This window comes from Phytophthora sojae (assembly GCF_000149755.1).
Source record: "Phytophthora sojae unplaced genomic scaffold PHYSOscaffold_7, whole genome shotgun sequence".
NCBI lineage: Eukaryota > Oomycota > Peronosporomycetes > Peronosporales > Peronosporaceae > Phytophthora > Phytophthora sojae.
Window position 1 is genome coordinate 3,043,871 of NW_009258121.1, and position 13,446 is coordinate 3,057,316.

Here is a 13,446-nt window from a genome sequence, read left to right on the forward strand (position 1 = left end):
GCGCGCGTTTCGGGTGGTCTCCGATGTGGATTGGTCGAAATGGGAGGTGTCGATCCGACAAAAGTTGGCACGACCATACAAAACGCAAATGAAAGCTAGAATCAGGTGCAGCAAAACCGCCAACTACTGTCGCTGATCAAAATGTGACGTGCGTGGAGGGATCAGCAAGTACGTCGCCGAACGGATGGATGACTGGACAGGGAGCTGGGGCCCGTCACGGGACCCCAGCTCCCTACGGGACTCCCATGCACCGGCACGAGTTGCAATGCCACTCCCCCAATTGCAGCCCAAGGCTACGGCTACGGACATCCGTCTCTATTGGTTTGGTTGGTTCTGATTTGCGCTGCATGTTGAAGTTGCATTTTCCTTCAACCAGTCTCCTCTGTCGGTTCTAAAGGTTTGGCTGGCCTCTCGGTGAGCCCTCGCAGCATGGTCGCGTAGATTTGCCCCGATGCATCCCCCGATAGCGTCTTCCAGAGCTCGGTCACAGTGGTTTCTGACACTTGCTGCTCGCAGCTTTCTTGGCTCGAAGACTGCTCTGGCTCGGCTTGGACGCGAGCTCGGGCTTGGGCTTGAAGCGTAGCGACGAACTTCTTGCGTTCTGCTTGGTATTTGAATCGAGCGAGCGACGCGGTCTCTTTAGCCACGCAGCAGCGCTCGAGCACCGCAGTTTCCAGCGCTGTTAACCGCTGGGCGGTGTCTTCGTCGGTGAAGATTGGGGTGCTGGTGGTATTGGTGTCGGTATTCGCTTCAGTGTCTGCGTCATTGTCCGCCACGAGGGACGAGCTCGACGCTCGACTGGACGACCGCGACGTTCTGGTGGAGCGAGATGAAACACCGGAATGACTCCGGCTGCTTCTACTTGAGGACAAGTTACTGTCGGTCTTCGAGGCCACCCCAGACCAGTCCAGTTTGTGGAAGACCACCTTGTACGGCTTCCGCTTGAGAAAATTCTTCGGAGGTGACCTGGGTGAGTCTGCTTTCGTTTCAACGATGGATTCCTCCTTTGGCGGAGAAGTCGAGGCGGGTTTACGCTGCTTGGGCGGGAAAAAGCGTCGAGCTGTTTTAGCCAGTCGAGTGGCTTTAGGCAAGGCAATTGAGCGCGGACTGTCGCCAGCTTCTGATGAGGTCAGAGAGGATGGCGAGGAGGGTGGCGACAAAGCCTCAGCACGGGAAATCCTTCCAATCGGATCAGACAGTGAGTTCTTCAACGACGGCACAGGAGGCTTCGGCTTCTCTGAATCGTTCGCAGCTTGATATGTAGATTGCAGCGCACGCCGTCGCTGGGATAGTTTGCTATTGGCTGACTTTCGCTGAGCCGCTGCAGTGATTGGAGCCTTCTTCACTCGTCTGCTAGAGGGCTCTTGCAGTTGTTGTGGTGTAGCGTTTTCCTCGTCTGGATCGTTCTGATTTGTTATATTCACGTACGGAACCATCGTGAAAGCATCGTTGCTTGCCTGCCTCATCAGATAACATACGCTAACCCGAAGATCACCCCGAACTGTATGTCCCGGATACGCTCTTTCCAGCGGAAACCATCGACGCAATGCGTATTCGGTCGCTAGTGGTGGCTCTAGCAACGACAGCGGGATTCCAACGATGCCCAAAGTGTTTGCAGCCCCTCCACTTGCTTTTACGATCACAGTCGCGCTCAACTCTTCGATAACACACTGAGGTGAGGCAATTCCATACTTCATCCCATTGTCCAGGTCTATGGGGAACCGAAGGAAACAGTCCTGCAACTGGATATCCGCACTGCTATCGTGGAAACTTGACACGAATTGCTTTGTCGGCAAAACACGTGCGAGTACTTTCGACTGCCGCTTGAGCAGCAACTCCACCTCAATATATTTTCCATCGAAAGCTCCTCCAGACCCGAAACCAAGAGCTAGATCACGAGCAGAAAGCAATTCGACCACTATTTCATACGGAGGTAGAGCAGCAGTTCGAGGCGGGTCGACCGGAGACACGTGAACATCAACGGGAGCAATGAAAACCGGGTTCGCAGGAGGCGCCACAGGCTTCTCGATCTCTAAAGCAATCAGTATCGATGTGGAGGGCAGCTCTACCTCGCCTTCAGTTGCTGCATTCTCTCGCAGTTTTGAGCACCGTCGAACGAAGCTCTGGATCACGCAAGCTGACCTGTGTCGCTGAGCTCTAGTTTTCTCTCTGTCGACAGCCAAACGCTTCTGCTCAACAGCAAAATCTCGAAGTGCGGTATTCTCGTGAACGTCAAGCAGCTCGTTCTCTTCGTGAGCTTCCACTTGTCTTCGTCCAGATTCGATGTCAGCACCCACTGTCACCAGAAAGTGTCGAAGATGAACTCGAAGCAGCTTCTGCTGCGTGGCCGTGGTGCGTCCAGCATGCCGACAATCAAACTCCCGCCGTCTCCGCGACTTGAACGCTTCGTACGCCTCGCTCTTAGCCATGGCCTCCGCTCGCAGCGACCATGCTACGACCTTTCATGGAACATGGCTACACTCCAGCCGTTACGCTCACTTCAACTTCCTGTGCAAGTCTCCATGGAGCTCGAGCACCACTAAGCATCATACACAAGCTAGATCTCCCCCAGCTCTTCATCTAGCAGTCCTACCTCCTAGCAACTCCGCCTCCGTTAGCGTATCATTATCTTGGGCTTCCAAAGTCTCACCACCAGGTGTATCGCAAAGTTCGCGCCAAAGTCGCGTTCTACACACAAAATCTGCTTGTTGTACCATGCACCAGCCGCGCCGTCATGGGGCCGACGACGTCGCCTTCTCGGCCTACAGCGCCGACAGCGAGGACTACTACGCGTTTCTACCGAGCGACGAGTCCATGAGCGACGTCGAGGAAGCCCCGGTATCGCCCAAACGCGATTCAAATTGTGACCCGGTGGACGAATTGGCGTCGGTCTTCGCGTCCTCGAGCTCCATCGGCTCCAGCTCGAAGGTTCTGACGCCCATCGGTAGCTTAGGAGGCGGTGGCTCAACGCACAAAGAGGCCAAGGCCAATAGAAAGCAGACTAAAGATCCGGCTCCGGGGGTTTTCGACCTCGGAGGCGGCCAGGAGCTCAGGGTCTCACCTCGAGCTCTGGAGCAGCACAACGCGCGCAGAACGCAGCTGCAGGCGGCGCTGGACGCTGCTACGGGCGGTGGGATGAGTGACGCAAACTATGGGGAAGCGCCGTTCCGGTTCGCAACGCAGCACAAGAGAGTGGTCAAGTTTGCGGACGAGATGGACGTGGTGGAAGCCTCGCCGGCTCCGGAGACCGAAAGGGTGGAAGGGCATGCGCCGGAGAAGAAGAACTTTGGCAGGAGACAACCAAGACGAGAGGAACAAGGGGAAGAGGATAGTGATGACAGTGAGAACGAGACGGTTGAGCCGGATCCTCTGTATGACGAGCAGCTGGACGACGCGGACGAGCAGTGGGTGCAGACACACTTTGGTGAGTTTTCAAGGTTGGCAAAGGATGAGTTTGATTGTGGGCTCACTTGTTGGGTTTTGGTGAATTGATGTAGGTGGAGCTCGAGCTGCGAAGTCCAAGACGGATGCTACGTTGTGCTGCCCGTGCTGCTTTGTGACGGTGTGCATGATTTGCGAGCGGTAAGGCTTTTGCTGTCACGTTGTTTCATGCTGTGCGAGGATGGATATGCTCATGGAAACGTGGATGCTGTTGTTGCTCTGTCCGCAGACATGCAACGTACACCAACCAGTACCGAGCCACAGCAGCGATCAACTGCCGCGTCAAGAAAGATGAGATTCTAGCGTACACGTCCAGTGAAGGCAGTCGCGTCCCAGCGTCGCTGCCGTTCCACAAGCGCCAAAACCTGACAGAAGGCAGCAAGGCTACTACTACGACTGGCCAGCAGATCGCTCGACTGCTACAAGAAGATGAGTTTTACCCCGTGGCGTGCTCGGATTGTGGCACGATGGTGGGCGTGTTCGACCGGGAGCAGCAATACCACTTCTTCAACGCCTTACCCAGCAATTGCTAGCAAAGCTTTTCCCGGTGTCAACGATGTGGTGGATGTGGTGGATCACGCTCATCTAGCTAGGGCTGGCTGGCTACAGTGATGTGATGGCCTCACGATAATGCTATATGATTACAAGAGTTCGTTTGCCTCTGAATACTGTGTTCGACCTAGATGTTGCCATGAAGATGGCATTTGGATGCTCATAAGCACCTGTGCTCGCATCGCTTTCGACTTTTGCTTGACCACTGTACATTTCACGCACGCACGATTTCGTGGGCGCTGATTGTTTTACTTCGCACACACAAAAAGCCACTAGTTAGCGAGGATCGCTCTGCCTGCCAGGCTCCCTCGAGGTGCCGTAGGAATCCGCCAGAGTCGCTCGCCTCGCGCTGCTTCGCTGTTGTTATCTGCTTTTTTCGTTGGTTTTCGGGATTTCCCACTGACGAGGTGCTCGCTTCCTCTAGGCAAGAGCAATGCCTACATTCTGGACCTTGTCGTTCAACTCGGACACCAGAGCTTCCAGCTGGAGAGTGGCCTGGGAGCGATCACGCACCTGGCGAACAGCGGCTGCCAGCTTCGCCTGAAGCTCACGCAACTCCTCAAGAGCTGACGCTGGCGTAACCGCAGTACTTGACGCCGCCATTATCTTGCGTAGCTGCTCGCAGACTTCTTCACTCGTGGGGCGCTCGCCAGGGTCGATCGAGGTCATACGAAGCACCAGATCCATCTCCATAGGGAAGTGCTCACGCGCCTTCTGGGGCACGACGCCGTGGCGCACACCAGTAAGAACCTGAGAACGCTCCATCATCGTACTGAACGGGCAGCACAGCTCCAGCAGGATCACACCCAGCGCGAAGATATCCGACTTGATCGAGTACTTGGCGCTTTTGAGACGGGTAGCAGCGTTCTTCAGCACGTTGCTGCTACTGAAGCGATATCCAAGTTGTTCAGGTGAGGCGTACGTAAACGTACCGAGCGCGGTCGTGTGGTCTCCGTCGCTTAGTCCAAGCTCTTGCAGGCGTTCACGCGGAGACACGGATCCATCGCACGAACCGTCCGAGAAAACAGATTTCGACAAGCCGAAATCGCCGATCTTCGCTACATCTCCGTGAATGAAGATGTTGTCCGGCTTCAGGTCCCGGTGGATCACTCCGTACGAATGCATGTGAGCTACGCCCTGTACCGCACCCAAAAACAATCTAAGCCCCTCCAGGTGCTTCGCCGACGTATTAGACCAGGCTGATCTCTCCTCAAGTGAGGATCGAAGCCAAGCTGTCAAGTTGGAGTGAACTTCTTCGCCATACTGTTGGCGCTCCTGCTGCGGCGTGTTCAACTGGTCCAGGATGTGATGGATCGGCTCGTGGCTGCTAGTCGGGGTCGAAGGAACGGAATTCACAGCCGTGCCACACAGCTCCATTTGGATGTACAAGATAACCTGCGACTTCATGATCACAGGCTCAACAGCTACATCACGCGAGGCAACTTTGCCCTCGGTCTTCAACTCGCTCGGTTGTCCGAACGACGCCTCGTCATCCACACACAAACCAACAGAGTCCTCGCCCTCGTCCTCGAACGTGAAGCCAGGAGTGGAGTACTGATCGTCGTAGTTCAGCGAGTCCGACGAAAATTCCAGCGAAAACGATTGATCAGCAGCCTCCATGCTACTCATTCGCAGCTCATCCTCTTCATCCAGCAGTTCTAGTTGCTGGCGCTGAAGATCTTGAGGGCCACAGTCACTTTCCAACGAAGGTACATCCGAGCCACGCACGCTTTCTGTTGATGAGCTCGTGTGAGGAACGCACGCATCCACTTCTGTCCATGCTGTGTGGTAGCGCACAACGTTGGGATGAGGGGTCATGGAGGCCATAAGGCGCACTTCACGCAACGCCTGGCTTTCTGCGCGCTTGGCATCTAGCTCGGTAGCGCGCGGCAGAACCACCTTCTTGACCGCGTAGTAGCAGCCGTCCACCTTGCTGCGCACCTTGAACACGGAGCCTTGGCCTCCCTCACCGAGAGACCCCACCACTGCAAAATCCTGCTCAAAGCGTGAGTTTGAAGTCATCGAATCTTGAGGAGTCAAGGAGGCGGTGGGTTTCGTCTCCACCGGCGTAGTATCAATTGGAGCCAATCCCGCTGCTGCCGCCTTGGTCGACATGCCAGCAGGCATCGACACTGTCCGCTTGAAGGAAGCATTCTGCTGCACCTGCCCCTCTCGCTGGTGTTCGTCCGTCGTCACTTGCGCCAGCGCTGGCGCGTCCAGTTTCAGTGACTGCAAGAACGCCTCGCGCTTCTTCTGCTCGTCCTGCTGCTGCTTTTGCAGCTTCGACTCGTTCTCGTCTCGCTGCTTGAAGAATGGCGGCAGGCGGCTGGTCTGCGAGCCGAGCCACTCCGTCATCCGCTTCTGCGGCGTAAAGAACGCCGACGGGTAGAACGACGACATGGACGACAGCGTCGCGCTGCTCTGCGTGCGGATCGGCACGCGGCGCACGGGCACTGGGGGCGACGACGGCATCGGAGGAGCAGCCGCCTTCCCTCCAACTCCAGCTGCTCCCGACACCGCCGCCGCCATCACATCGTTCTCTTCCGTCCCTGTCTGGAAGTACCCAATGAACGGGTTCGTCTTGTTCACTGAGGTGCCTCGCTTGCTCGGGTGCAGGTCGTCTGCAGTCTGCGCCGCCTCATGGGTCCTGATCCCGCTGCCACTGCGTGCGGCGGCTGCTTTGGCCGCCAGCGCCGCCTGGTCGCTCCCGAGGTCCGCGAACGCGATGGGCGAGGACGCCACGCGCGGCATCGCGGTCATACTGGAGGCCAGAGACGCTGGAGAGCCGACCGCGTCGTCGCCGCTGCTCCAACCAGCGGCGCCGCTTTCGGCGCTCACTGAGGAGCCGGGCGAGGACAGCCGTCCGCCGACCTGCGAGGCCGTGGCCGCGCGCCGCACGCCGGGCAGCCCGTTGACCCCGTTCTTGGCGAGTCCGAAGGCGAAGGCGCTCTGCATGGACAGGATTCCGGGCCTCTTGGCTAGTGGCTGGAGGCCTCTGACTAATTGCCTGTCAACTTATGATGAAGACGCAATCACCCGATCTCGGTCGCGAGTACCGCGCTGTCAACTTTTGCGAGAGAGGGGAAGCGCAGTGCCCTCGAACGGCACACGTCCGGCAGGCCTGTCGTCTGTCTGTCGCCACTCACTCACTCACGCACGCGCGCCTGCTGCCGCCTCCCGTACGCTCGCTCTCCTCGCCTCGCTGTGTGCTATATGTGCGAAGAAGTCGCGCGGGCCCCGCTCCTGCTGCTTCGGGGCGAGCGCGGACAAGCTAGGCTGGGCTGTCTGGGGGGTGACTCACGGCACTCGCTGCTCCTGCCAAATAGCGAAGTGTCGGAGGATGCATGTCGACGGGCCGAACCCTGCAAAAACGCATACATAATGGCTTTTGTTCGGGAGGGTCGACGTCATTTACCCATCTCGGTTTGACGCTTTTCTAAGCCGTGGTGGTGCAACGCCTGATGCGCTTCAAAAGGTGATGCGATGAACCACGGTCTCCGCTGGCCACAGCGGCAATGCAGCTGGCATGCTTTCGGGCTCGAAGTGAGGCTATACGCGTTAGATACATAACTGGAGGCGTGTTCATGAACATCACAGGGGATTGCGCCTTGCTGTGAGCGTCGCAATTGAACTGGACGGCATGCGCCCCCAGGATTTAATGTCCCGTACTCGGCGACTTCAACGCGTTGATTTCCATGTCGGAGCAACGTCGTCATGCCATAATAGTTCATCGTGTTGGACATTATTTGAGCTGATCCATTGCCAAGAAATGTTCCTGCCGTATTTGGCAACAGCAAGCACCGAGTCTTTCCCCGTACGAAAGACAATCTTACCCCACGCAGACGGAGTTCAACGCCTGCAACTTGCAGCTTTTCGGGCGCAACGCCTTCAACTTGCAGATCAAGCTCGGGGTTGGCCAATTCACTAACAGAGACGGCTATCCAGCGTTTCTTTGCTGGCGCAGGAAAGGCCCCACACAGGCCATGCCTGGACGACACGTGGGCTGCGCTGGCCGGGCCAAAACGCCCAGCTGGAGCTTCAAGCCGCGGTGCATGCCCGAGTGTTCAACCAGGTGCGGCAAAGCCTGCCAGGCGCCTCTCGAAAAATTGCTGCGCATCCGCCCCCAAGCAGCACAGCCAGCTTTACCATCGTCCTGGCGCGTGCTGGGCACGCGACTGGTATCAACACAGCAACGAGCCTCGCCACGGCACCGCCGTGGTCTCTGCAAGCACTTAGCGTAGCGTTTCGTGAAACCCTTGCAGGTAGCTTGCTCAAGTATCGACGGCACGGACCCGCCATACAGCGCCACCACAGCCGTGAACTTAGCCGAGTTGTCCTTCGTTGAAGTTGGCGCATGCGACATGTCGGGAGATTGCACTTTGTAATCAGACTGGTGTGTGGGACATAAGTCTGGTGTGCCTCACACCAAAACGATCTAAGTCAGCAATAGCCAGCAACAGCCATGGCGGGACGACACCTCCGCCTCGAGGAGTACGCGTCGTCGGGGCTGGCGGTCGAGTCTGAGGACGTGGGCGATGCCCTCTCGCGCGTGAAGGTCCGCCCCATGCACGGCGGCAGGGGCGGCGCGGGTCGCGGCGCCAGCGAGACGCAGGAGGCCAGCGGCGGCGCTCACCGAGCCGCCGCCTCCCACCGCGAGAACGACCGCTACATGGAGGCCTTCGACGCCGCATTCGAGGAACTTTCAGCGGCAGAGGCGGCGCGCTCGGGGATAACGAGACATGAGCTCGGCGAGGCGTCGCTCAAGCCGGCGGCCGGTTCGTCTGCTGCCAAGACGACGCTGAAGCAGGCGTCACCCGCGACTGATTCAACGCAGGAGCTCGGAGGCGCGTGGCTGCAGGGTCCGAGCGCGCCCGAGGGCGAGCTGCACGCCGTATCAGCGCAGCCGCTCATGTGCATGACCATGAGCGCGGACGAGAGCGAGGTGGTCGTGGGCAGCAGTGACCACGCACTGTATGTGGTTCCGCTGGGCAGCTCTTCCTCGTCTAGAGCTTCCCGCGGAGCTAGCAGCAGCAGCAGTCGACCCAGAACATTGTACACTAAGAAGTACGGCCATACTGAGTGGGTCACGTGCGTTGCCCACTTACCGGATCGACGGGTCGTCAGCGGCGGCATGGACAGCAAGCTCTGTCTGTGGGATGCCACCGGCGTCAAGTGCGAGGACTTGCTCGGACACAGCGGGTCGGTCTCGTGTGTGCTGGCTGTGAGCGACGAGGTGGCTCTGAGTGCAGGGTATGACAAGATGCTGCGGCTGTGGAACGTCAGTCAAAGGGCATCGAGCCGCCAGCGCGAGATCAGCGTCATCAAGGCGGGTACAGCACCGATCCTGGACGTGTCGCTGCTTCCTGGTGGTCAGCAGCAGGCAGCAGTGTGCGGGGATCGCGATGGGGGCGTGCAGTTGATCGACCTGCAGGCGAACAAGGTGCTCCGCAAGCACGCGAACGCACATCGAGGACACACCACCAGCGTGTTGGGCAGTAGAGGTGACGGCACGGATGAGGGCTCGGTATTCTTCTCCGGAGGCCAGGACGGCGCTATAAAGGTGTGGGATACGAGGCAGAAGTCTGCAGCATTCTCGCTTGAGCTTCACGTGGACCCACGCAGCGGCAAGTCTGGTGCAGTGGGCTTTCTTCGTGAGCCGGTGGAGGATGCCAACATACTGATATCAGGCGGTGCTGATGGAGTTATCAATGTCCTAGACAAGAGGCAATCCTACAGCGTCGTGCACAGCTTCACGGAGCACTTGGACTTCATTTATTCGCTCCACGTTCGTAGTCAGCTGTGCTTCAGCGGCGCTGGAAATGGAATGCTGCATGTGCACGACTGGAAGCAAGGCAAGCTGTTGTATGGCCTTGGCGCGAATCAGGCGGCGGTCAGAGCGGTGGCAGCATCGGCAAACCATCTGATTGCGGCTGGAGATGATGGCGGAGTTGTTGTTTATGACATGAACTAGAAGATCGTTAAAGGAGAATATGCGGAGCGTGTTGCCGCCCGGACCCAGCCTCCCTGGCACATGGATGTCAGATCCCCAGACCTTCAGAAGTAAGTAAGTCACTTCTACTCCCGTAGCTCGAGTAACTGACCCACCTCCATCACGTGCATTTGTTGCTTGTATACAAATGTTTGGGAAATGGAACGGTGTCGCTTGCATCGTTACGAAGTGACTTTAAGTTCTGGAATTTTGAAAGTCTTCAGTGATAGTCCAAGACACTATCGAAGCACAAGCCATTATGAAGCTGGACATTTCTCCAAACTGCTTAAATTACTATCCCAACAATTACTGTGGCATCTCTTCGAGTCGCGCAGTCTGCTGTACTATTTTCCTGCGAATACAACATCGGCATTGGCAAGAGCGATCACTGGCCCCACTGCCGTCGTAGTCATGATGGGGTTCGCGGACAACGGAGAGCGCTGCTGGGATTTTGAGTTGCCTGTACGTTCCTGATCGAAAATCCTGACACCAAGCGCATCATGTTCGTCCACTGCGACTTGATATCGGTCATGCCACTCGTACACCAGGAAGTCCTCGCGTAGCTCCGACCAAGTACCATGGCGTCTACACTGAACAAAACGTCGTGCTTCACGCATCTCACACGCGCGCTAGTCCCGGAGGCACTGCCGGATATTTCCTCTACGACGCCTCCATCCTCGGGTTCGTCAGCGAAAACTTCGACAAGATCGTGGAAGGAGTCATGGACGCTATCAACGCAGCGCAGAGCGGAACAAATCCGCTGGAGCAAGTGTAAGGTCCCCAAAGGAGGCAGCAACCGCTCACCAAGTGCGTATCTGGCCAACCCGGCATCCGAGCGAGCCAAGTACACCAGCAACGTCGACACAACGATGCGCGCGCGCTGCTTCCTCAACACGTCGGATAAACTTCGAGGGGTGTTGGCATTCTACCCGGTGCACCCCACCAACCTCACTGCGAAGAGTCGGTTGGTGAGTGGGGACAACAACGGGTACTTAAGCACGCCGAGCTCCTGTTTGAGGACGAGCTCGACGATGCGATTGTCGCCACTGGAATCGCTAACGCCGGTGACATGAGCCCGAACCGAATCGACAACGGACACTGGGACTTGCGTACCGTTGGAAGCGCACCTCATTGCTGAGAGCAAGAACACGTGCGAGTGGAACATCCGGAAAGGCGTCCGCACGAGCGTCGCCGGCACCTACCGCTTCGTGCACCGCGGGTACTCGAAGAGCTTGTTGGGCGCGCTCACGGCGTATACAACCACCCCCAACGCGTTCACGGTGACGGCGTAAAACCGATAACCCCTACGCCAATTTCCTACATGAATCCTGTCTGTTGAATTAAAAACTTGGATGGTTTAGTTTGTTGAGCTGTCTTTTTCTTAAGTACCGTGGTGAAAAGCACCCGCCAACTTAGTTCTTCCGCGACAACTTTTACGTTCACCTCAGGCACAAGACCGTTTGAGTTTGATCATGCAGACTGGAATAGTATTCGCTCCGCCCAGTGATGGTAGTTCGATCTCCAGGGTATGGCACACACTTCTGGCGTGAGGATTTTTCGCAGTTCATATCAAGGCTCATCTGTACTCCAAAATTATCGGTATACTTTACTCCGAAGATCTTCAAATATCTTGCGTAGACAAATCTTGCTTTTTCATTGATATCTTCATCGACGTATCGTAGACTGTAGCCTACAGTAATCCCCTAGGATTTGGTTCTCGATGCACATCTAAGCACCCTAGCTGATGACCACCTCCATTAACGTTTCAAGGATGACATTGCCACAATATGGTTCTTCTCCCACGTACTATCCTAAGTTTCCACTGATCTTCAAGAAAATATGCTAGGCGAATCCACACGCACGTGCGGGTGGCTCATTGCTATCTGGCATCATCATGCGCTCCGTCCAGGTGTTCGATTGAAGGAAGTCCTGCGAAGCTCTGAAGGAAGCGGAAATATCCGAGCGCAAGTCGCTGTCTCAGTCATCTCTCGCTGGGGGACATCCTTTCCTCCTTGCCGCTTCAGTCCCGAACTCCTCACAACTGAATTTGCCAGTGCCCCCACAGCCCGGAACTACTCCAGATCTCTCGTCTTCACTCCATCATGATCAAGATCGTCAAGCTCTTTGCTGTTGTCGCCGTCGCCGCGTTGGCCCTGGCCGCGCTGCCCCTGACAGAGGCTGCTGCGCACGTGCCCGCTCCGACCCCGGCAGACACCAAGTGGTACACTCCGGGCAATTAATTGGTGTTATCGGAGGCTATTGGTCGACGTCAACATACTACCGCTTGACGGCATAAGCAAGAGAGCCATAATATAACTTGATTCTCATGAATTTGCTTCTCCCTTTGAAAAGTTGAGTCGAACTCGCAAGACTATTGCCTCTTTTCCGTCCCGTAATAATTCTGTTGAAGTCAACCTGAAATTCTAGGGTCATCTAAAAAACCCAGAATATCGACAGTGAAACGGGGTTACATGGAATAGTGACCCTGTCACTATTCCGGGATAGCTACATCGGTCACTCCCCTGGGTGGCCTCAGAGACAACAGATACATTTTGTATGACACAAACTATAGGAAACTTAGGATTTGTATGCAGGCCAAATCTGTACCAACCTATAAATACATTCAGTCTTAGATCTACCGCTTTTCAAGTCAAGTCGTCCCCTTCAGACCAGGGACACGTGAACGGCTGTTCACTTGGAGTTTGTATACTCCTGCTTCCTCTGTTAAGAAGTGCTGTGTGCCCCGTCACACTTGGTAGCACTTGTAGTCAATCCTACGCCTACGCGGGTAGATTGGACTACCTGAATCCTCTGTGGTCTCATCGAGTGAGCCAAGATGGATCGTACGGAGTTTCCCCATCTGAACGACTCGCAGTACGAGTCCGTTCGTAAGATGGCAGGCATCTTTGGGACAGATGCCCTGCGTAGCTTAGCGGCGGCGACGCCGGCTGAGCAGGTTGAGCGTATCAACGCGTTCGACACCTACGAGCGAGGGCTCATCGCCCACGTTCAAGGGTTGCAGGCCACTGCGGCCGCGCCGAAGCCGGTGCAACCGAAGCCCCTGCGGCTGAAGGTTCACCCCTTCGAAGGGAAGGAAGGAGAAAACCTTCACTTCTGGGTTCGAGAGGTTGAGCTCGCGATGGACGCGGCTCTCGTCTCGGACGAGCGACTCCGTGTCGCCTTTGCGCTCTCCAACCTTAGTGGTCGCACTAAGAGTTGGGCATATACGCGCGAAGTGACGACGCCTGGATGCTTCGCATCATGGTCCCAGCTGTGCAAGCAGCTGCGGGCCGCGTTTCTTCCGGCGAACTACGAGTACCGCCAGCGTTCGCGCTTCCTCGCCTGCAAACAAGGAAGGCGCGAGCTGCATGAGTACATCCAGGAGATGCGAGTGCTCACTGCCTCTTTGGTGGGGAACCCCCTGCCTGAGCACATCAAGGTGACCGTGTTCATGGACGGTCTGC

The 13,446-nt window shown here is 56.6% G+C and overlaps 4 protein-coding genes across 4 annotated transcripts; 2 read left to right on the forward strand and 2 right to left on the reverse strand.

Moving 5' to 3' along the window:
* Positions 1–368: 368 nt before the first annotated feature.
* PHYSODRAFT_317506 (hypothetical protein) lies at positions 369–1,436 on the reverse strand (the record flags this gene model as incomplete). Its single annotated transcript, XM_009534459.1, has 1 exon — positions 369–1,436. The coding sequence occupies one exon, from the start codon at positions 1,434–1,436 to the stop codon at positions 369–371; it is 1,068 nt and encodes a 355-aa protein (XP_009532754.1).
* A 1,279-nt stretch (positions 1,437–2,715) lies between these two features.
* Positions 2,716–3,974, forward strand: PHYSODRAFT_336850 (hypothetical protein; the record flags this gene model as incomplete). Its single annotated transcript, XM_009534460.1, has 3 exons — positions 2,716–3,424; positions 3,498–3,582; positions 3,671–3,974. The coding sequence occupies 3 exons, from the start codon at positions 2,716–2,718 to the stop codon at positions 3,972–3,974; spliced, it is 1,098 nt and encodes a 365-aa protein (XP_009532755.1).
* A 439-nt stretch (positions 3,975–4,413) lies between these two features.
* Positions 4,414–7,373, reverse strand: PHYSODRAFT_304066 (hypothetical protein; the record flags this gene model as incomplete). Its single annotated transcript, XM_009534461.1, has 3 exons — positions 4,414–7,000; positions 7,148–7,202; positions 7,295–7,373. The coding sequence occupies 3 exons, from the start codon at positions 7,371–7,373 to the stop codon at positions 4,414–4,416; spliced, it is 2,721 nt and encodes a 906-aa protein (XP_009532756.1).
* Positions 7,374–8,455: 1,082 nt separating this feature from the next.
* Positions 8,456–10,266, forward strand: PHYSODRAFT_563199 (hypothetical protein; the record flags this gene model as incomplete). The annotated part of the gene is made up of 3 exons (XM_009534462.1): positions 8,456–8,548; positions 8,651–8,768; positions 8,838–10,266. The coding sequence occupies 3 exons, from the start codon at positions 8,456–8,458 to the stop codon at positions 9,962–9,964; spliced, it is 1,338 nt and encodes a 445-aa protein (XP_009532757.1). The 3' UTR covers positions 9,965–10,266.
* Between the last annotated feature and the right edge of the window lie 3,180 nt (positions 10,267–13,446).